The sequence below is a fragment of the Aethalodelphis obliquidens genome, unplaced genomic scaffold (assembly GCF_003676395.1).
Source record: "Aethalodelphis obliquidens isolate GAN/ISIS:26980383/991018 unplaced genomic scaffold, ASM367639v1 scaffold19, whole genome shotgun sequence".
Classification (NCBI taxonomy): Eukaryota; Metazoa; Chordata; class Mammalia; order Artiodactyla; family Delphinidae; genus Aethalodelphis; species Aethalodelphis obliquidens.
Window position 1 is genome coordinate 14,266,548 of NW_020837963.1, and position 23,292 is coordinate 14,289,839.

Genomic DNA, 23,292 nt, shown 5'->3' on the forward strand with positions numbered 1-23,292 from the left:
ATAGTGAATCCAATTGCTGCATCTCTAAAGAAACTCTTGCTGGAAGAGAATAAAGGCATTCTCCAACCCTCCCTGATCCCTTCCAAATCCTGCCCAACACATACACAGCCTTATTTTGCAAGGGGAAACACATTTGTTCTTTTTTTTAAAAAAAATTTATTTATTGGGCTTCCCTGGTGGTGCAGTGGTTGAGAGTCCGCCTGCCAATGCAGGGGACATGGGTTCGTGCCCCGGTCCGGGAAGATCCCACGTGCCGCGGAGCGGCTGGGCCCGTGAGCCATGGCTGCTGAGCCTGCGCGTCCGGCCAGAGCCTGTGCTCCGCAACGGGAGAGGCCACAGCAGTGAGAGGCCCGCGTACAGAAAAAAAAATATATATATATTTATTAATTTTTGGCTGCACTGGGTCTTCGTTGCTGCACGCGGGCTTTCTCTAGTTGCGGTGAGCGAGGGCTACTCTTCGTCGTGGTGCACGGGCTTCTCATTGTGGTGGTTTCTCTCGTTGTGGAGCACGGGCTCTAGGCATGCAGGCTTCAGTAGTTGTGGCTCACAGGCTCAGGAGTTGTGGTGCACAGGCTTAGTTGCTCCGCGGCATGTGGGATCTTCCTGGACCAGGGCGCGAACCCGTGTCCCCTGCACTGGCAGGTGGATTCTTAACCACTGCGCCACCAGGGAAGTCCAACACGTTTGTTCTTTAGTGAAACACCCACAAGGGTCATCGCTATAAGTATCAAAAGATTGGGAAACTCAAAAGGTACAAACTCGCAGTGATGAGACCAATAAGTACCACGGATGTAATGTACAACATGGTAAGCATAATGAGCACGGCTGTGTGTTTTATATGAAAGTTGTTCAGAGAGGAAATTCTAAGAGTTCTCATCGCAAGGAAAACAATTTTTTTTCTATTTCTTTAATTTTGTGTCTCTATGAGATGATGGATGTTTGCTGAACTTATTGTGATCATTGCTCCATGACATATGTAAATCAAATCCTTATGCTGTACACCTGAAATTTATACTGTGCTGTATGTCAATAATAACTCAACAAAACTGGGGAAAAAATGGTTGGGAAGCTCACTCACATACTTGCTTACCATCAAGTTATAACCCAAAGGCATCGCCTCAGTTTCTTTAGCTGAACGTTCTGGGTAATGAATTTGTCATCAGGATACGTTGGTTAAGAAGAATTCTAACTGGGATCTTGGGCAGCCCACTTAGTCTTTGAGTCTCAATTTCCTGACTAGGTAAGCAGGGATGGTAATATTTTCCCTTTTGCCTAGCAGGGCTGTTTATTCATCTATTCAGTCATTCACTCAACAAACATTTACTGCAGAGTTGTTTGGTATGGCTGGAGAAGCAAAACCAACACCATTAGTGAAAGTGCTTTGAAAATGATGTGACACTACAGAAATGGAAAGCCTTGATGTTGTTACTTCAAAAGACCAATGTGGTAGTTATTAGTGTCAATCACCAAGTATTTCTGGCTCTCCTCCCTCCAGGTACTTGGTAACATTCCACTTCCTGGCCCCATGATGGTTGGGTGGGCTCCATCACTAGGTTTGACGCATGAGTAGTACCTGGTCTTACTATTATGCTAACAACTTTAAGCATGTCACGTCTGGGCTAGAACATTTACTTATTAACTTGAGGCCCTCCAGAACGCTCTTGTCCTATGTCCTCTGCCATGGTCACTGCTGAACTAGCAGTTAGTGGCCGCTCCATCAGCCTGCCTCCCATAGTGAGGAAGTTGCTGAGCCCAAGGTGACTGGCCATGGACGTGTACCATGAACAAGAAAAAAAACATAATGGTTTTAAGACTTGAAGATGTTTTATTACTGCAGCGTAACTTACTGTGTCCTGAGAGAGACAACCAAATTAACCCATGAACTGTATCACTGATAAATCATTCCTGTGATCTATTCTTCTCTTTCTTTCAGTGGCTGGTTAAGTGCAAGGTCCTTTTTAAAGATGCATTGGAATTCAGACAAAGGAATAACCCCTAAAATCATACTCAGATACTTTCTCAGTTGCCTTACAAAGTAGGTTATTTATATAACTTCTTAATTCATTGTTGCTATGTAATCATTTATTAATTTTTAGTCTTTAACCCTCTTTTGAAAGAATTTTCCAAGAAAAATAAACTGAGAAAAATAATTTTCTTCCTTAAATACGGTTGCTCTTGCTGGTATAATGGCTTTTGCCAGTGGTAGATACCAGTATTCATGGTACTTTTTTTTTTTTAGATTTTATTTTAGTTTATTTTAAATTTATTTATTTTATTTATTTATTTTTGACTGCATTGGGTCTTCATTGCTGCACGTGGGCTTTTCTCCATTTGCGGCGAGTGGGGACTACTCTTCGTTGCGGTGCGCGGGCTTCTCATTGTGGTGGATTCTCTTGCTGCGGAGCACAGGCTCTAGGCACGCAGGCTTCAGTAGTTGTGGCTCGCGGGCTCAGTAGTTGTGGCTCGTGGGCTCTAGAGTACAGGCTCAGTAGTTGTGGTGCACGGGCTTAGTTGCTCCGTGGCATGTGGGATCTTCTCAGACCAGGGCTCTGGTGTTCCCTGCATTGGCAGGCAGATTCTTAACCACTGTGCAACCACGGAAGCCTTATTCATGGTATTTGTCCTAATAGAACTTGAACTATATTAAACCAGCAAAAACACCCTTATTCCTCAGCTGATGGACAGCAGGTTTCAATAAACATACAGTCAGATTCTCATGGAATCTATGTTCGACAGAATTTGTATGGCTCATATAAATTAATAGCAATTGGATCCTGTAAATAAGAGACTAATGGTAATGATAAAAATAGAATAAGATACAACTGGGAGAGGGGCTGTTTGAAGCTTGGGACGATGGTCATTCCACTGTCAAGCAGAACTAATGTGTGGTTGGTCGGAGCAGAAAGGAATACAATATTGGGACAGAATATGGAACCAATGGGATAGCAGAGTGGCAGTGATGTAATGAGACAGCAGAAGTTTGAGGAGAAAAGGGAACTTCAACTCATGTAACCCAAACCCTTCATTTATATACTTTCTAAATCATGGTTTGTTGCTGAGCCCAGATCTCATTACTTAGGGGCCATGGCTCTCTTGTTACACTGCACTGTCACAAAACAGGAAGGGAAGATTTGAAACAATCTTCTGGGTTCGTCAGATGGACTAGGTAGGGTCTGACTCTGGTCTGCCTGGACTTGCATTCTGGCTCAATCATTTACCAGCTGTGTGACCTTGAGTAAGTGTCTCAACCTTTCTGTGCTTGAGTTTTCTCATCTCAAAAATGAAAATAGGGACTTCCCTGGTGGTCTGGTGGTAAAGAATCTGCCTTCCAATGCAGGGGACACGGGTTCGATCCCTGGTCGGGGAACTAAGATCCCACATGCTGAGGGGCAACTAAGCCCGCACGCCATGACTACTGAGCCCGCACGGCTCAATGAGAGAGCCTGAGTGCCACAAACTACAGAGCCCACGCGCTCTGGAGCCCGCACGCCACAACTATAGAGAGAAAAAATTTTAAAAACCTGCACGCCACTACTTGAGAGAACCCGCGTGCCACAACAAAGAGCCTGCGTGCCGCGGCAGGAGATCCCACGTGCCCCAAGCTCTATTAAATCTAGTCCTCGTTCTGAATGCTTGACGGAATGCTTACTCTTTCAATATCTTTTGGGCACGTGGCACTGGGTTGAGTAGCCTGTCCTGCCCTGTGATCTTCTGGAGGAGAGGGACTGGCATGCAGGTCAAGGGTTCTTAGTGATAAATGCCAAGATGGGTTGTTAGGGGTTGGGGTGTGGGATCCAATGGCCTGGTGGGTTCTGCCTGGGACTCTTGCTTCAGAAGAAAACTCCTGGAGCTGCGGATTGAAGAGCAAAATGTGTTTTACTAGGCAGATAAAGCAGTCGTGGGGGGCAGAGGGAGCACAGGGCGGGGGGGGGGTGGTGAGGTGGTGAGGCCTCATGGAGCAAAGATGGCGGCGAGGATCCCAGTGAGTAACTTGTTGCAGGATGTGCACTGGCGATGGGCAGTGGGAATGGAGAGGGGCCGATCAAGGACACTCAGATTTTCCAGCTCAAACGACATGGAGGATGGTAATGAATTCTTGAGATGGGGAGCGCTGGAAGAGTGCCAGATGGGAGCCAGGAAGGGAGTGAGTCCAACCCGGGACAAAACTTTGTCACTGCCGAGGGCCCGGGTTCAATCCCTGGTTGGGAAGCTAAGATCCCACGAGCCGAGTGGTGTGGCTAAAAAAACAAACAAACACACCAAAAATAAAACAAAATGAACACACACACAAAAGAAAAGTAAGGGAAGCATCCCCAACCTTAAAACACCCTCTTTAAGGTAAACCCAGTGAACAAGCAGCCCTGCTCCTAGCTATTCTGATGTTCTCATTCATGATGGCAAGACTCACTGTTCTTACTCAATTATGATTTATTACTTGCCTTTTTAACTCCAACAAGAGTGGAAGTAAGATCATTTGCTCACTCGCTCTTTCTGTATTTATTGAGGGTCCACTATGTACCAGGCACCGTTCTAGGCTCTGAGGATTCAGCAGTTGAGAAGCCGTGCAAGTGCCTCTGGCATGGGGGTTACAGTCTAGTGACTAGAGATAGACAATAGATAAACAAACAAATATGCAACACTACGTTGCAATATGCAAATCCATTCATAATAGGTCGGTGATGATAAGAGCCACAAAGTGATAATTTGGAGAAGGAAGAAAGACAGAGGGTCTTACTCCTGAAAGCTAGTCAAGGAAGGTGACATTTATCGAGGACCCTGCAGGAATTAAAGGAATGTTCTAAGCAAGAAAATTTCCATGAGCAAAGAAGGATCCCTGGAAGGGAACCAAGAGCAAATGTCCTGAGGTGGGAGCCGTGGTTGATGTGTTTGCAGAATCTCAAAGAGCCCAGAGGTGCCAGAGTGGAGCAAGTGTCTTGGAGAACAGAAGGAATGAGGGCAGAGAGGTGGAGGGGAGGGGAGGGGAGGGGAGCAGATGGCCCAGGTCTGTAGGGCAGAGAATAGACTGGGGAGAGGGCAGAAGAGGGGGGCCCAAGTGCGGGCTACTGCAAGTTATAGAAAAGGCGAAAACCCAGTTTCTAGGCGTAAGCCCTTACAGATGTTATCTCACGGGAACGAGGAGAGTAGAGGCTCCAGGCCCTTACAGCTGTGTGATTATTCCAACTAGGAGCCACATGTTAAAAATTAGTTTAGTAGATTAAAAAAATTGTTGATAATAATGTCTAACTAAAACAGAGGTCATGTACTAAAAATAAAGGCACCCCTTCCAGTCTTACCTCCCACAGGACACCTGTGTTAACAGTTTCTTATGAATTCATTCTTGCAGGGATTTTCCACGTATTGTTTACACGTACTTTCCCCACCCCGTCCCCTGTCCCCATGAATAGGATTACACTGAATGCAGCATTAGTTTGCGCATAGCTTTTTTTATTTAATGATTTAGTGCTGGCATATTTGCATGAAAGGGCTCACCTCACTGATTTTAAGGTTGCCTGGGATGACGCCATGTGGGTGGCCCATCCACCACGTATTTAACCGGTCCCCATGAATGGGCATGAAGGTAATTTCCAAGTTTTTTGCAATCTTAGACGATGATGCAAAGTCTATACATTTTTGCGCAGTTGTCTGGGCACGTCTGCAGGGTAAATTCCTACAAGTGGAATCCATGATTTTGTGCATCTAACGTTCTGATGGATATCTTCCAATGGACTTTCCCACCAGCCAGGTATGAGAAGGCCTGCTTCTCACACCCCCGTGACACTAGCTGGTGTCACACTTTTTAGTCTTTGAAAACCCACTTTGACTTTAAAACTTCAAGGTCGGACAAAAATGAAGCGCATGTACATTTATATGACGCTTCCCACATTTCAGTTTTCTTATCGATCTCCTTTGATTCTCAGAAAATCTTAGGAGGCAGGAACCATCCTCCTTCTTAGAAGAATTTAGGGAACCATCGGCCCCCTTTTCCACAGAAGAGCAAAGGGAGAAATTATATGATTTTCTCAGTGTGAAAAACTTAGACAAAACTAGAAATCATGTTTCACGTTCATGTTTCACGTTCCTTCCCCTGTACCTCCCCAGGCACAGTCCACCCAGCAACCTCCACCCACCCCCACTGGCCCCAGCTCGGAGGCTGCCTGGGGCTGGACACTGGCCTCTACCCTGCCCTCTCCTGAGGACATCTGACCTGAACTCTGGTTCAGAGGGGAGCAGGGGGCTGACTTCCTCTCCCTGGGAGATGGAGGGGACACATGGTGGGAAGGGAGGCCGGGAGGTGAGAGCCTGAGGCCTGTGGGAGCAGCTGCAAAGCAGCGTGGTCAGATGCCTCATCTGGCAGGACCCAGGACCCAGTGAGGACTCTGCGGCTGTCGCCTGAGCTGATCTGGGAAGTTGCATCTTGGCATAGCTGGCGTCCTTTCTCTCTGAATCGGATCAGCAATTTCAGCTCTGTTCCCCAATACCCACCACTCCCCCGCCCACCTGGCGCTCTCTGTGAAGGATGTCATCACTGTGGGGAGGAGAAGAGTCCCACAGGTCCGGGTCTGGGTGCAGACCAGAGGCAGGGTGCTGACCCCTATCTCTGCGGGGGGTTGCTCCTCCAGCAGCCCTGCCCTGCCCTCCCTGTCTGTCATACCCCACCCCAGGCCCTGACGCCCCTTCCGAGATGTTCAGAGGTGCTGCTGGGCCACGTGCTCTATCCTTGTTGCACAGACCTGCAGTCTTACATATGTTCTTTAAAAAAAGAGGGCTCTGATGGAGGCCCACCCAGAATCCACGCCAGAATTGCACATGCCTCCCACGGTGTCCAATAGGGGCCACCAGACACGGGTGGACCAGTGAGATGTACTACAAGTGTGTAATACACATCGGCTTTTAAAGACTTGGTAAGGGAGTTCCCTGGTGGTCTAGTGGTTAGGACTCTGCACTCTCACTGCCGTGGTCTGGGTTCAGTCCCTGGCCTGGGAACTGAGATCCCGCAAGCCTCATGGTGCGGCTAAACAAAGACTCAGTAAAAGAAAAATAATGTAAAATAGCTCAATATTTTTTTATATCGGTTATCTGTTGAAATGATAATATTTTGAATATATTGGCTAAAAAAGTATGTTATTAAAGTGAATTGTACTTTTGACTTTTTAAAATGTGGCCACTAGAAAATGTTAACCAAGTGGCCGACCTGTCTCCAATTATATTCTATTGAACAGCTCCGGTCTAGACATCTAGTGCCTTATTCATCATCATTGTAGCTGCTGCAAATCCTGCTTGGAAGCAGGTAGTGTATGAGGGAGGAAGGAAGAAATAAAGTGAGGAAGGGAGGGAGGAGAAGAGGGAGACTGGAAAGTGATTTTCATCTAGGGAGACCTCGTGGAAGGAGCACGCCACAATGTCAGATCTCAGTACTGCTATGTGGTTGGACCATCTGGGGCAAGTGACTCAAACTTCTCTGAGCTATAATTTCCTCATTAGTAGAATCGAGGTCATAGTTACCTGACAGGAGTATTTTGAGGTTTAGGAAGCTCCTAGCACAGTGGCTGACACGTACGACTTGCTCCGTGAATAACAGTAGTTTTGCATAAGTAGCACCTGCGCCAGCACATGACAGTTGCTCAAGAAAAGCTTTTGAACCCACAAATGTATGCAGGTTTGGGGGGTGTGTGGGGAGGTGGTCACCCACGCAGTACAATCTGTTTTCGAACATCTTATCTGTCACCGCTATGTGCCCACCCGGGGGACCGAATGGAACCTCTGTGGAGAGCCACCCTCTCGCCCAGCTTTTTCCTGCCAGGTTGCAGCCTCTTCACCTGTATTCAGCGTGCTTTTCGGTTAGATTGTTCTCCCTTGTGCCCTGGAGACCCGTCTGGGAAGTGCCCGAGTTCCACCTGGAGAACGGCCAGCAAGCGTGGTGGCCGAATTTGCTGTTGCTAGATAACTTCCTGTCGGTCCAGGATGCGGTGAGTTTTAAGTCATTGGCCGTGAAACGGCAGAGAGGTGCAATCCAGTGTCTCCCTTCACATAATTTGGTGAACTTTCCCAGAGCCAACCTGAGTCTGATCCGCTTTCTTCTGGCATATTCTCTGGAGTAATAGTGATGCTGTGGGTGGGAAGACTAGCCTCTGGTGATGGGGTGGGAGTTACGGCACCATCCCTGACGGGGCACTTGCTGTGAAAGCGGAGCGGGGGCAGGGGAGTGGGTCTGGGGGGACAGCCATCTCGGTGCCTGCCCCGGACACAGCCGCCCGCTCCTCCGTCGTGGTCCGTGTCGCCCCAGGGGGAAGGACACTTTCTTCATCTCCGCCCAGAGAACCAGTAATGAGACGGAACGCGGCACCACCCCCTCCCCAGAATGAATTCTATCCCATGCCCAGCAGGATCTGACAGAGCAACAACGTCTGTATATGTTGGTCATGGCTTCCTTAAAGCCCTAGTTGCCTCCTAATGAGTCTGGAGCAACTGGAAGTGAAATAGCTGTAATTAAACCATGTCACTGCTTTCACCTTGAAAGCACAGCTGAAAGGAGCATCGCTACAGAGCGGCTGCATGACCGCTGGCCAACCAGACGGCTGCCTCTAGTTCACAAGTGCCCAGCAGCTTCGACAGGGTGTACATCACTGTCTAACTGCCTTCCTGTGGACCCACGTCTGTGACGGGGTCCAGGAGGAGAGGCTGGGCTGTTTTCCCAGAGTCAGACTGGCTTGGGCCATACGTGGGACAAGGAAAGCTGTCACTTGTCTTGGATAAGTCTGGTATCCCTGGGGCCGAGGGCGTGGGAGGGGAGGCCAAGGCGCCTTTTATCTCTGAAGCCCTGGAGAGAACTGCCCGCAGGAATTGCCTCACATTGAGTTAGAAATACAGGTAACCGCCTGGTGGCTTTGGCCCCCGATCTCCTGTCAGTCATGCGTGGGACCTCTGGGGTTTCCCACAAAAGCTCGCCTGCAGCCAGGCCTCCGTTCTAAATGAACACATTCTCTCCACCTGGAGTTGCGGGAGGGCAGGAAGGCAAGGAAGAGAGAACAACATCGACCCTCTGACTCCAGCGCACCGTAAGGATAATTGATCCTTACATCCGTGAAACGTGATGGAATTTAGTTCCCACCACTGTCCTGGGAGATTAGCTATTATTGTTGTTTTCAACAAGAGAGAAAAGTTGTCTGAATTTCCAGTTTGTAAAATGGTAATAATATCTACTCCCCCGGGATTGTTATAGCGATTAGCTGAGATGAGGTATGTGAAATGTCTGTAACTCAAAGTCCTTTCTATTCCCATGGAAATTTCGCCCACCCGCCTGCTGAGTTCCTCCTCCTGGTCCCGGAAGGTGAACCGATGCGGAGCAGAGCTGGTACATGAAGGAGAGAAGTGAGCTTTGCTGGTTTCTTTCCAGTGCAACGGCTGGACGTGGTATCTTGCCAATGACTTTCAGTTCCATCTCGTGACCCCGGTGATCGTCTTCATCCACGGAAAGTGAGTCTAATTGGAGCACGTGTTTCTCCCTGTGTGGCCTCTTACATAAAACTGTTCAGAGAGTCTCCAGTTCTGGGCAAAGCAGCTTTTACGATTTAGGAAACGAACTTTCCAGAAGAGCGAGGACACCAAACCCGCCACTGTTTACTTCTTCTGAGTTCTCCTCTAATCTTTGTCCTACACAATCAGTCTGTATTTTTGCAGAGTTATAATCAGTGTGTCTGTCATATCCGGTCTCAGTTTTTTCCATTTCACTGTTCTTAGAAACATTTCCGCATCTGGACATGACCTGCTTACTTGTTAGTTTCAGGATTTATATACCATTTTTTATGGTGGGCACCTAGATTGTTTCCAATTTTTTAAAAAATTATTATATATTTATTTATTTATTTTTGGCTGCGTCAGGTCTTCGTTGCTGCACGCGGACTTTCTCTAGTTGCGGGGAGTGGGGGCTACTCTTCCTTGCGGTGCACGGGCTCCCACTGCAGTGGCTTCTCTTGTTGTGGAGTATGGGCTCTAGGTGCGCGGGCTTCAGTAGTTGTGGCTTGCGGGCTCTAGAGCGCAGGCTCAGTAGTTGTGGCGCATGGGCTTAGTTGCTCCGCGGCATGTGGGATCTTCCTGGACCAGGGCTCGAACCCGTGTGCCCTGCATTGGCAGGCGGATTCTTAACCACTGCGCCACCAGGGAAGTCCCTGTTTCCAATTTTTTATGATTATGAATGGCACTTCAACGAATGTCTTTGAACATATGCTACTTTTTCCTCTTCTGTACTTATTTCCTCGGGGGGTTATTTCCAAGTGGAATTACTAGGTCAAAGGGTAGGAACAATTTTGCGGTGCTTGTTACATATTGTGAGATTACTCTTCAGAAAGGTGGAGTAATTTATAGTGTCCCAAGCAATGCATCAGTGTACCTGCTTCCCCACGTTGGATGTTTATCATCTTAATTTTTGTTAGTTTTAGAAAAACTCTTAAGGCCTCAGTAATTCACGAGAGAATTATAGTTTGTGGACTGCGCATGCCATATTTTAAAAGATTTATTATTCTTTTTGTTAAAATACATGTTCAATTTAAGAAACATTGGAAAATATTAGGATAAAAAAGGGAAAAAACAATCACCTTAGACCTGTTTCCTCACTTAAGGAGAGGTGATTTTGCTATCCATATTTTGATGTTTATTCTTCTGATCTTTTATTTTGCACAGTTTTTTATACACGAAAGGATTCTGCATAAATACTTTAGATCTTTCTTCTAATAGTTTTACAATATAAGCATTTTCCCATATTATTTTATTTTTTAAGTTAACATACTTTTAATGTCTGTATAACATTCCATTTCATGCATGAACTATGGTTTACCTATATCTTCCCCTAGTGTTAAATACTTAGATTATTTCCAATTTTGTAAATAACAGTCTCATAAACATTTTTGTGGTAACCATTTGTCTCCAACGCTGATATTTCTAGAATGCATATCCTTAAGAAGAATTACTGGGTCAAAGGGCATGAGTCTTTTGGGCTTTTGAAGTATGATGACAAATTGCTTTCCTTAAAGGCTGTATCAATATTCAGTCCTCTGGCCATCTAATTACACCATCACCAATATGGACTATTAATAATTTAAAAAAACCCCAAATGAAAACCTTGTTATTTTAAGATATGTAAGAAAAATTCATTTTTCACATCTAATTTGTAAGTCTTTGATTACTAGCAGTGGAGCTGAATTCCAAATATGTGTTGACCAGCTCTGTTTCACGATTACCTGGTAATGCCCTTTGCAAGGAGACATTTAAATCACAGGCTGACCCATGATGTTGCCCACTCCAGCCACATGCAAGGACTCAAGTATCCTGGGCAAGGAAAATGCATCCAGTTTTTTTGGTTTTGTTTTTTTTTTGGTGGTGCTGCACGGCATGCGGGATCTTAGTTCCCCAACCAGGGATCAAACCCATGCCCCCTGCACTGGGAGTGTGGAGTCTTAACCACTGGACTGCCAGGGAAGTCCTTCCAAATTTTAATGTATCCTAAGAATTGAATACTTTTTAAAAAGGCAGATCTGTCTATTTACATGCATATCTGAAGCACGTGAAGCTTCCTAACTTCAAATGTAGAAGAGTTTTTGGCTGACCACTTATAAAACATTGTTCCATGCTTCCACTAGGTACAGAGGTAGTTTGCTGGTATAGTGAGCTTGAGTCAGAAGATGTGGTTCAAATCATGACTGATAAATTACCAGCTGGGGGACCCAGTGTAAGTCGCTGGACTCTCATCTTCATTGTTCATGTCTGTGAGATGGAGACGATACACTTCACATCAGGGCCAGAGGAGAAAGCGAGATTGTACATATGGGAGCTAGCACGTGCCCTCTGTGATGGGCTGTGGCTGCTGGAAGGGCTCTGGAGACATGGCGGGTGCCTGCAGGTACAGGTGGGCAGGTGTGTGGCTCGGCCAGCCCTGAAGCCCCAGCCAAGGAGAAAGGGTAAGCCTCTCCTGGCTCCCTCCGAGGTGCACTGGCAGCAGGATGCCCTGACTGCTGGTCAGGTGTTTAGTGGAGAAAGGGTTGGTTTCTTCTGAGGCCTCTCTCCTTGGCTTGTAGATGGCTGTCTTCTCCCTGGGTCATCACACGGTCTTCCCTCTGGGGTATCTGTGTCCGAATCTCCTCTTCTTATAAGGACACCAGTCATATTGGATTAGGGTCCACTCCAATGACCTCATTTCACCTTAATTATCTCTTAAAGACCCCATCTCCAAATAGAGTCACACTCTGAGGTCCCGGGGTTTAGAATGTGGTCGGGTGGGTGCGGGGCAGGGGGGACACATTCCAGCCCATAATAGTCTGTATTAGGAAGCTTTTATTAGAGTCTTTGTAGCAGTGGTAGGTAGTGGAGACCTGTCTGACTCCTGAGAAGAGGTACCATGGTTTGGGCTCCAGTCCTTCAGGGAGTTAAACAAATATTTCCTTGGGCGGATGTGGGTTTTTACTGGATGGCCTGACTGAATGGTTTACCACCCACAGAGGACAGTGAGTTCTTAGTACCTCCCCACTCTAGACCCGGTGGGAACCTACTTGAGTGTCCTTATGACTGAGGCATCCTGGCCCCAATGTCAGCATCTTTCCGAGAGGCTGTCATAGAAGGTAGATTTCAATTCCTCAGCTAAAAACCACCATTACCCAAACTTGTGACTATGCTACTACATTTAGCCTCTAAATGGAAAGAGGTATAAAAGGTAGGGCTTTTGTTCCTTCAGATAACACACTCTTACAGAATTCTAGTAATTCAAGGAGGACTGAACTGGAGGGTCTGGCAAAAGGCACGGTAAACATACAGCATTGGTACCATACCTTCCCTGCCCACACTCATGGCAGACATTACTAGTCAATCACTGCACCACTGAGCTAGGATTCCTCTTCCATTCCAAGCATTAACACTAAACTAGAATTGCCACTCTAGATAAAAATAATTTGCTCCCTGTATCACTGTGGTGTTAAGCAAATGGTATCTCATCCCTTCCTTGTGAAGAACCATGGCAACTTCGAGCACTGGAATAGGACTGCTAAAGGCAGGATTGTGCTGGTTGGTTTGGCACTCATGTTTGACAATTCTTCCATAGCACTGCAGAGCCTCCTGGTCCCAACCCTCACAATTCCAAGTAGATACAACCAAACAGTGCCTTACTCTGAACCTGTGTCCCGAAATCTCATTTCCTGCCCCAGAACTGCCCACATACTACAGCTGGGACTCCTTCAGGAACCCTCTCAGCCTTACACGTGCAGAGTCCCAGACTGTGGAGGAGTTAATTTTTGTGGGGCTACCTTTGACCCAAGGGGGTATAGAAGACAGTAGGAAAATGCTTCTTTCTTTCATCCCCCAGGACAGTTTTGAGTTGGCTCCACAGAACATTCTGGCATTGGCCACCATGATACTGCATCTTTGCATTGGCCTTCCTGCTTCCCTATTCCAACCCCATCCCTTATTCCTACCTCCACATGAAGTACCTGCACCCTGATATCTGTCAGATTCTCTGTTCGGGTGGGTGGAGGGTCCCTGTGTCCCACCTGTGCCTGTCTCCTGAATCAACCACCACGTCTGTCCATACAGTGCTTCATGGGTGGCAAGGGAGATTCCCAAGCATGGTCTCCTTTTGAGCTGCACAGTAAGTTTCAGGGTGAAGATGAAGAAATTCAAGTTCAAGGCCCTGCCCGGGGCCCGGCAGCTAGTAAATGGTCAAGACTAAAGGCTAACTGAGGCTCTCTAACTCCAACCCAGCTCCGGCCCCACTCGGCCACAGCTGCGCCCATGGCAGCCTCTCTCAAAGGCAGGCTGGCAGGAAGCGCCTCTGATTGCCAAGGTTGCAAGTCTTTCGTGTCCACACATTTTGCGGTGAAGGAAAGTGAACGTCCTTTCTTCTTTGCAGAAATCAACACACCCTTGTCCTCCTCGGGGCCACGCTGTTCTTGGCATCTTTCACCGCCTCTGCTGCTCACACTGGCTTATAACCTTCCGGTAGCAGCTCCGTCAGAAGCAAGGTAACCGCGGTTCCCAGCCCACCCTGCTCTGTCCCTCGCCTGCCCTCGGACTGTCCAGGACCTCCCAGGCAGGGCTGCTGTATGGATGCCAGGCTCTTTGCACTGTGCACGTCGGCTCCTGGAAAAACTCCTGGGTGGGAACTGTTCGGCCTTGATGGGAAAGTTGATTGCGTGTTTGTTTCCAAACTTCTGAACCTTTCAACTTGTGCTGGGGGTCTGCTCTGAAAACACAGGGAACTCACTGTTGCCCATTGAAATACTTCTCGGAGGAAAGGAGCGGCCCCAAGTGGCCGTACTGCGTTTCTCCTCCAGCGGCGAACTGCCGCTTGGAATCTCTATTATGGAATAGATAGACTGAAATTTAAGGAAGCTGGGGTTACCTCTTCAAGGTCACACGCCTAGTAAGTGATACGGTTGTGAGCTGAACCTGGGACCTTATCCACTATGCTATTTTGCCTTTCCAATGGGGGTGTATATAACACTTCTTCCTTATAACCACCCTGAGTCTTCTACAGGAGAAACTGATAAGATTTCCTGCTAATCTATTCTCAAGGCTGCAGTCAAGGAGATGAAAATGCAAATCGGATCCTGTCAGTCATCTGCTCAAATTCTTCCATTGGTCTCAAGGCAGAATCCCTGTCTGACCTCATCTATCACTTCCCTGCTTGCTGACTCAGGCCCAGCCACGCTGGCCTCCTTCCTTCCACACACCCAACATGCTCCCTCCTCAGGGCCTTTGCACTTGCCATTCCCTCACAGGAGAATACTTTCCTTTAGAACCTAGATCTTGGCAGCGCTAGCTCCTTCACTTCCTACAGGTGTCTGTGCATACATCACCTTCTCAGAGCAACCTTCACTGACCTCCTGATGTAAAATAGCCCAGAACCGTGTCTGGCGCAAAAGTGCTCAAAATGCATTGTGAATGGAATAGATGAATGAATGAGTGACTGACTACACCCCAGGCCTTTTGACCAGGGAAGCATCATGCCCTTCTCGTCATGACATCAGCCTCTGTGGGCATAGCCAGGTGACCGAGAAGGAGGCTGGCCCCTGTGTAGCCCAGCGGTTCTCAACTCCAGACGCAAATGAGAGTCACCTGGGGAGATTTGAAATCCCACTGATGCTTCCAGCAAGCACCATCCTGGACCAGTGGAGTCAGAATCTCCGGGGGTGTGACCCAAGCAACCGAATTCTGTAAGTGCTTCCATGAAGAGGTTCACTCCTTTCAGAAGAGGTTCACCTCTGGGAACCACATTTTTAGAGCTATCCCAGCATACCAGCCACCAGAAACAACTATTTAAAATTGGGCTTCCCTGGTGGTGCAGTGGTTGAGAGTCCGCCTGCTGATGCAGGGGACGCGGGTTCGTGCTCCGGTCTGGGAAGATCCCACATGCCGCGGAGCGGCTGGGCCCGTGAGCTATGGCCGCTGAGCCTGCGCGTCCGGAGCCTGTGCTCCGCAACGGGAGAGGCCACAACAGTGAGAGGCCCGCGTACCGCAAAAAAAAAAAAAAAAAAAAAAAAAAATCCAACCCACCTAACCATGAAGTTCCAGAAGAGGGGTTTGCCATTGCCATCCTACTGGGTGTGTTTCCCCGTATCAGTGGTTTCTCTGGCTCTGTACCAAGGCTCTGACGGGTGGGATGCCTCCTCCTCGTTGCCCACTCCTCCCCATGCGATTACCCACCAAGCCCCACCGGTTGTTTCTCCTGCCATCCTCTCGTAGCCTTTCCAAATGACCTTGTTGAAGCTCGTCTCATCTCTTACTTGGATTTCTTCACTAGTTTTATTGCCTCTTGTCTTCTTGATCTCAAATCCACCCACAGGGCAATCCATTTAAAATACTACCTTGGCCTTGAACTGTGCAAAACCTTTTCATATGACTTTTGTTGATCCATAAGACCTTGAGGGCAGAACATGTCTTATTTACCTCTGAATTTCTAGCACCTGGTTCTGAAATCACTCAATAAATGAATGACAGATAATTTGCTTCTCAATGGAAGAAAGGCCAAGAATTCCCTTGCATTATTAGGGGACAATGCTGACCCCAAATCCCCACTGCTAGGCCCTACCTTGGTTTGCCTAGGTCTTGTGGGTACCTCACCTAAACGTTCTAGAGATGAGGCACTGGTCCTTGGAAAATCTCGTGTTGCTCATAGCAGGAACAGGAGCTAGGGCTTTATTGGAAGGAATGGATACACGGGTGCTACATGTGTATTTTCCTATAGGTTGGAGTTATTATATTCCCCTGAAAATGCACAATTCAGTTGTAGACTAAAACAAAGGACCATTCAAGAGGTGCTTTCGCGTAGTCCAGGTTCATGGTGCCCAGGGAGAAACTGGGTGTGAGCAGAGGGGAAAACCTAAGATGATGATGGGGCATTTGGGAACCACTCAGAGGACCAGGTCAGGACCAGGGAGCATGGAGCTAGAACCCAAGTCAAGCAGAGCTGGAGGAATGACTTCGATGGGATGAGTAGGCCAAGTACCAACTGTAGAAGCCAGAAAATAAGAACACAGAGTCCCAGCTGGAGGCAGCTGAGGCATGTTCCACGTGGTAGGAAAAAGTCAGTGTGCATTCTGAGTAAGAGTGAAGGGACCCTAGGCTAAGAGGAGACATGTGGAGAGCCCTTGAGGAAGTAACTTTGTGCCCTGTAGCCGGGGCCTAGGGCTGGAACCTGAGACCCAAGGAGGGGAGAGTTTCTCTTTAGAGACAAGATGGTAGAGTGATAAGATGCTAGTTCAGGTTGATGTAGATGTCATCATAGCACCTTGAGAACTGGAACAAAGAAGCAAGAGAGACCCTTGGAAGATAGGTCTGGGCCTAAAAAGGTCAAGTAAGGTGACATCTAAGATCTTGAACTGAGCCCAGTAACAGGATTTAACTCACGGGGCTATTCTGTGAGCTGGAAACATCTCCATTCTCCCATTCCTTCCGCCATTTTATGTCCCTAGGGACAGGTGCAGCCCAGGTACAGGCTGTGTGCCGGGGCCGCTCACATTTGTGGTAGGGGGCAGAAGCAATCACGGAGCTGTATTTGGCTAAGGAACAGAAGGGGAGGTTAGGAGTGGTGGGAGTGGGTTAGAGCATTACCTTTTTCTTTTAACTTTCATCCAAAAATGACTCAAGAGTCACCATAAGTCGCAAAAATACTAGAGGAGATCTTGTGTACCTTTTTGACCTGCGTTTCCCCACCAGGAATGTATTAAGGTCACTGTGGCACAGGATCACAACCAAGACATTGACATTGACATTGACACAATCCATAGACCTTAGATCCACCAGTTTCACGTGCACTCGTCTGTGCGTGTGTATAGTTCTGTGCAATTTTAGCACGTCTGTAGATTTGTGTAACCATCACCACCACAATCAAGGTACAGAACTCCTCTGCCACCAAAAAGGTCACCCTTGTGCTGCCTCTTCGTGGCCACACCCCCCCACTGTCCCCTACCCCATCCCGACCCTCACCCCAGTAACCGCTAATCTGAACTTTCTATTCGGTCAGATTTGGTCACTGACTGAGGTTTACAAATAGACCCCTAAAGTCACTAATAACACACAAAAAGTGAGCGTAAAAAGAATTAAATACACAATGGCCCAAACGGGCTGTGAACAGTGGCTTTCCTTTCCCTGTAGGCGCAGGCTCTGCTGCGGTGGATTTGCTGTCTGTCGACCCTGTCCCTAGTGGCTGCCCTGGCATACACGGTGGGTGACGCGTCCGCCGCCTCTTCAGTTGCTGCTGCCGTCACCAGGCCCTCCACCGGCCCCCGTGGGCTGGGTATTGTTCGCGCGTCAGGAGGGCTACGGAAGTAGGATGCAGTGACGCAGCACGGGGCTTGCTCCGGGCTCACACACTGGCCTGTTAAAGGCGACGGTGTGAAAACATATGTACCCAGAGAGACTTTTATTTGCTACTGAATGACTGATAGTGACTCAAAAAAACATCCATCTGTTTATATACTTGGGGAAACCCACTCACATATTCTGGTTTAGATGTTTACACTGGTTTATATACAAATGCAGGTTCTGAAAGAAAAATTTGCAGCCTCTCCAATGAAGCTAGTTTAGAAATTGGAAAAGAACAGGTAGGGGGTAATGTCGTGAGAAAAAAAATTACCAGTGCTGGGACAAGAGTACTGACCACACCCAGCCTGGGCTTTGGTCTCCTCATCTGAGCGTAGAGACTGAAGAGTTGGCAACATCCCCTTCAGCCCTTTGATGACTGGGGACACTGTTTCTGTTGAGCCTGGCTTTCAGAGTCAGGCAGAAAAAGAGCTTAAATGGAAAGAAAGGGATCATCTCCAGATTAGAAATGTCTATTCAAGTCACTTGACCTTTTCCCCCATTCCTCTCTATTTGGCATGAGGTGCTTGAGGTGTCAGCAAATGATAGAGAAAGGCTGGCGGGATTCACCCAGCAAAGGTTCTGGCCCTGCACTGCCCAGAAGGCCTGAAATCACGGAATCAGAGCCAGGTGGAGGCAACACAACTTTATACCCCTGGGAGATAATCAGGGTGAGTTTAAACTTTGGCCTGTGAACCCAAACCCGTTAACCTCAGCAAAGGTGGCTGGAGAAACCTGATGAAGTGAACATAAAGTCCTGCTTACTGAGCACAAGCTTATGCCAGGCCCCGTGGAGAACTTCACTCCTGTGGTCTCCGGCAATACTGGCCACGCCGCTACAGGTAGAGCTATAATTAGCTCTGTTTCTCAGTGAGGAAAATGGTGCCTGGAGATGAAGCAGCGTGTGAAGGTCACTCAGCTAGAAAGTGAGCCCAGGCCTGCGGGCACCGCCCACAGCCCCTGCTCTTCATTTCTCTACGCTAGCCACGCCCACCCCCAAGATGTTTGATTGTTCAAATTGTTCTTGAGTTTTATGAGTATATAATGATGAGGGAGTTGTTCTTTAACTTCAATTTCTTTTAAAAATATTTTTATTTATTTATTTATTTTTGGCTGTGTTGGGTCTCCGTTGCTGCACGCAGGCTTTCTCTAGTTGCACTGAGCAGGGGCTACTCTTTTTTGTGGTGCACGGGCTTCTCATTGTGGTGGCTTCTCTTGTTGCGGAGCACGGGCTCTAGGTCCGCGGGCTTCAGTAGTTGCAGCACGTGGGCTCAGTAGTTGTGGCTCATGGGCTCTAGAGCGCAGCCTCAGTAGTTGTGGTGCATGGGCTTTGTTGCTCCGTGGCATGTGGGATCTTCCCGGGCCAGGGCTCGAACCCGTGTCCCCTTCATTGGCAGGTGGATTCCCAACCACTGCGCCACCAGGGAAGTCCTAACTTCAATTTAAAAAGCTTTCCCTTCTATGGAGAAATGATGTTAAAGAGGAATTGGGTTGCGTTCTCCTTGACTGACGTATTTGCATTTATGGGTGTCTGTTTGGATCACATGACCTCCACTTGGTGACAGTGACCCTGAGCTGTTGACAGAGCCTCAGAACATAAACAACTGCTCCCCCTGGCCTGGTACAGGCCACCTCTGATGTGGTGACAAACAGCACAGTATTCCTGTCTAATGTGACAGTCCTGCTGGGTCAAACTGGTTAATGTCCATCAGGATTAGAGAGGAGTGACTTAGGTTAAGTTAGAACATGAAACAAATTTGCAGTTTTACCAGTACAGTGGAGCTAGTAAATACTATCAGTCATTAGCCTGAGTGTGTATGATACATACCTCTTTTAATCCAAATGATGAATAAGCCCTCTGGCTCATTCTTGAGCAATTTATCATTCAAAGGTGTATTGTTATTAGCCAGCCACATTTATAGGTGTGACTGATGTTCTAGGTTTGTATCTCCAACACTATCTGTAAGATACCAAGACTGATTAGTAGGTCAATGTAGGATGTGCTGGGTTAGATAAATTTTTAAAAAATGTGTCCACCTGATGACCTTTAGAAAAGTATACTTATAAAAGAACATGCTTTTCTTCTTCACAATTTTATTTATTTATTTTATTGAAGTATAGTTGATGTACAACGTTATATAAGGTACAGTTGTACAATACAGTGATTCACAATTTTTAAAGATTATACTCCATTTATAGTTATTATAAAATATTGGCTACATTCCCTGTGTTGTACAATATATCCTTGTAGCTTATTTGATATGTAATAGTTTGTACCTCTTGATCCTCTACCCCTATCTTGCCTCTCCCCCCTTCCTTCTCCCCACAGGTAACCACTAGTTTGTTCTGTATATCTGAGTCTGCTTCTTTTTTGTTATATTAACTAGTTTATTGTGCTTTTTAGATTCCACATATAGATCATATCATACGGTATTTGTCTTTCTCTGTCTGAATTATTTCACTCAGCATAATACCCTCCAAATCCATCATGTTATCACAAATGGCAAGATTTGATTCTTTTTTATGGCTGAGTAGTATTCCATTTTATGTATACACCACACCTTCTTTATCCATTCATCTGTTGATGGGCACTTAGGTTGCTTCCATATCTTGGCAATTGTAAATAATGCTGCTATGAATACTGGGGTGCATGTATCTTTCCAAATTAGTGTTTTGGGTTTTTTTTGGATATATACCCAGTAGTGGAATTGCTGGGTCATGTGGTCACATTTGAGGAAGAAGATGTATTCAGTTGAGACTGTCAGGACAAGAAGGGATTTTGATGGTTCAGATCATCTTTTCCATCATCTTCAGTCATGGCCAAGGCAGACCATGCTGGTCTTGTTGAGTTGCAAGAGTCACCTTCTGACCATGTCACTCCTTCGATTAAAACTTCTCAGTGCTGGGACTTCCCTGGTGGTCCAGTGGTTAGGACTCTGTGCTTACACTGCTGAGGATGTGGGTTCGATCCCTGGTCAGGAAACTAAGATCCTGCAAGCCGTGCAGTGAGGCCAAAAATTAAAAGAAAAAAAAAAAATCAGGGGTGGGAGGGTAACTGGATTAGGGGTTCATTTGCAGATATGTGGTACAAAAGCACTCCAGGCAGAGGGGATGCTAAGGCAGCGATCTTCAGTCTGGAATATGTTTAGTGGGTGAGACGAACAGCAAGAAGACCAGTGAGATAGGGATCAAAGGTCAAGGCAGGAGAGAGATGGGAATGAGGACAGAGAAGAAGGTAGTGGTCAGGTCATGCAGGGCCTTCAAGGCCATGGGGAAGAAGCTGGATTTTATTCTAAATGCCATGTGACGTGATCTGGTTTATGATTTTAAAAGATTACTCTGGATGTTTTCTTTTCTTTCTTTCTTTTTTTTTTTTTTTTTGTGGCTTGAAACAACAGAAGTTGATTCTCTCACAGTTCTGGAGGCTAGAAATTCAAAATCAAGGTGTTGGCAAGGTCCTTCTGGAAGCTCTGAGGGGGAATCTCTTCCATCCTCTCCTGTGTCCTCAGCATGCCTTGACTTGTGGGCGCATCACTCCAATCTCTGTCTCCATCTTCACATGGCCATCTCCCTGTGTCTCTCCTCTGTGTCTGTGTCTCCTTTTCTGTCTGTCACAAGGACACTTTGGATTTAGGGCCCACCCTAATCTAGGATGATCTCACCACCCATTACTTACCTTAGTTACATCTGCAAAACCCTTATTTCCAGTTCTGAGGTTCCAGGTGGACAAAGCTTTGGGGAGACCACTATCCAACCCACTGCAGAGAGCCATTGGTCTTATTCAGAGAGGGATTTCTCATTGTTTTAAATTTTCATTCATTTAACTTAAATAGCCATGAGTAGCTTGTAGGTCTCATATGGGACACCCAGTTGTAGAAGATATACCAGGTTACAGAAGGCGAAGGGTCTGAGGCCAGACAATGTTAACAGCCTCGTCCCAAGGCCCAGCAGCTCGTGTTGTGCGCCTTGAATCAGAACCCAGGTTAGCAAAGGGACTTTGCATCTTGTTTTATATGTGGAATGTTTTGTGCTCAGAGGTTGAAACCCACTAAGGATTAAACTGGCCGTAAACTCAATGTTAGTGTCCCTTATTATTACTTTCATATTGCTGCAATGGGAAGTTGAGTTTTTTTTGTTTTTGTTTGTTTCAGTACGTGCTCTTAAAAATTATAATGAAAAAGACCTTCTTAGTAGAAAGTTCACAGCCTTAGGGGCAGAACCCAGAGGGAGCAGTGATGACACAGCATCTTCCCAGACCCAGGGAGGGCCTCGAAGCTCCATGAATGGGTGCCTATTCCCTCCAGGTCTGGTGCACCGGCTGCTTTCCTGGGATAGCTGGAGCTTCCTGGCCAGCACGAGCTACGCTTGCTACTTGGCGCACCCATCTTCATCATCCTCTACAATGGGCTTCAGGAGATGCTTATTCACTACACCGACATCAACATGGTGAGGCAGCCCCAGCTCTCAGCTCGTTGTAGCAACACAATTTGCTCTCCCCGGAACAATGCAAACTATTGGCTTCATTAGAACCTTATTTTCTGTTTGTTTGTTTGTCAAAAGCCTATTGTTCTTTGTTTTATTGAAGGGAGGGCTTCAGCACAGGATAATAGCTTTCTTTTCTTCTCTTTATCTTTAAAGTTTAGGGCTGTTTGTCTTACAGATCTGTTTCATATAGCCAGGATGGTACACTTATTCCAAATGCAATAGGAATCTTGTAGTAAGACTGTGTCCACTCTGCCCCTCTTTCTCTCTAGTTCTGTCTTTTCTCTGGACACTGTTTGCCGACCTTCATCACTGGGCTGGCCCTGACGCTGTTCATTGAGAAACCATGTCAGGAACTGAAGTGGTGCCTGCTGGGATCAGTGCCTGCAGGGCCGTGAGCTTCCTGTAAAACCCGAAAGAGTGGATGGCCCTTTGTGGGTGCTGATGAGTAAAGGCAAGTGTGGTCTTGTTTATGTAACGAAGGCTTGTGTTCCCAAAAAGGAGTGTGAATCTGATTTTTGTGAATGTTTAAGGTATACAAGTTCTTTAATATATAAAACAGTTCCGAGTGTTTACTATATAAAAGAGCTCTGCGTTAATCTGTTTAGTAGCACAATAATTGCCCTCCAATGTAACTTTTTAGCAAAAAAATCTGTATTTTGGGGGTCTCATACTGCATGTATTTTCTATATCCGTGATCATAGGAGAACATCAAATGTAGTGAATTTAATGTACTTCAGGTTTTAATGCTCACTTTTCTTGGTAAAATCACAGTATGTCGTTTTGTACATTATAATTGTTTTTGTGTTATTATGATACCTCATAACTTTATCCTGGATGGTATGACCCACTAGTGTGCACAGTTCATGGGTTTGTCATTATAGGTGTTTCAAACCTTGTTCATTTTACAAGGTGGTCTATTTTTGTTTTTTTGTTTGTTTTTGCTTTTGTTTTGTTTTGTTTTTTGGC

At 46.7% G+C, this 23,292-nt stretch overlaps 1 protein-coding gene across 1 annotated transcript in view; it reads left to right on the plus strand.

The window, feature by feature from the left end:
• Positions 1 to 23,292, plus strand: part of LOC113626704 (O-acyltransferase like protein-like) — a 33,822-nt gene extending 10,530 nt beyond the window's left edge. Inside the window, 11 exon segments of the mRNA XM_027118395.1 lie at positions 1,934 to 2,035; positions 7,802 to 7,967; positions 9,395 to 9,474; positions 13,889 to 13,948; positions 13,950 to 14,000; positions 15,024 to 15,194; positions 16,953 to 17,004; positions 17,684 to 17,807; positions 22,146 to 22,223; positions 22,226 to 22,287; positions 22,596 to 23,292. Of these exon segments, the coding sequence (XP_026974196.1) occupies positions 1,934 to 2,035; positions 7,802 to 7,967; positions 9,395 to 9,474; positions 13,889 to 13,948; positions 13,950 to 14,000; positions 15,024 to 15,194; positions 16,953 to 17,004; positions 17,684 to 17,807; positions 22,146 to 22,223; positions 22,226 to 22,287; positions 22,596 to 22,721 (1,072 nt within the window). The 3' untranslated portion in view covers positions 22,722 to 23,292.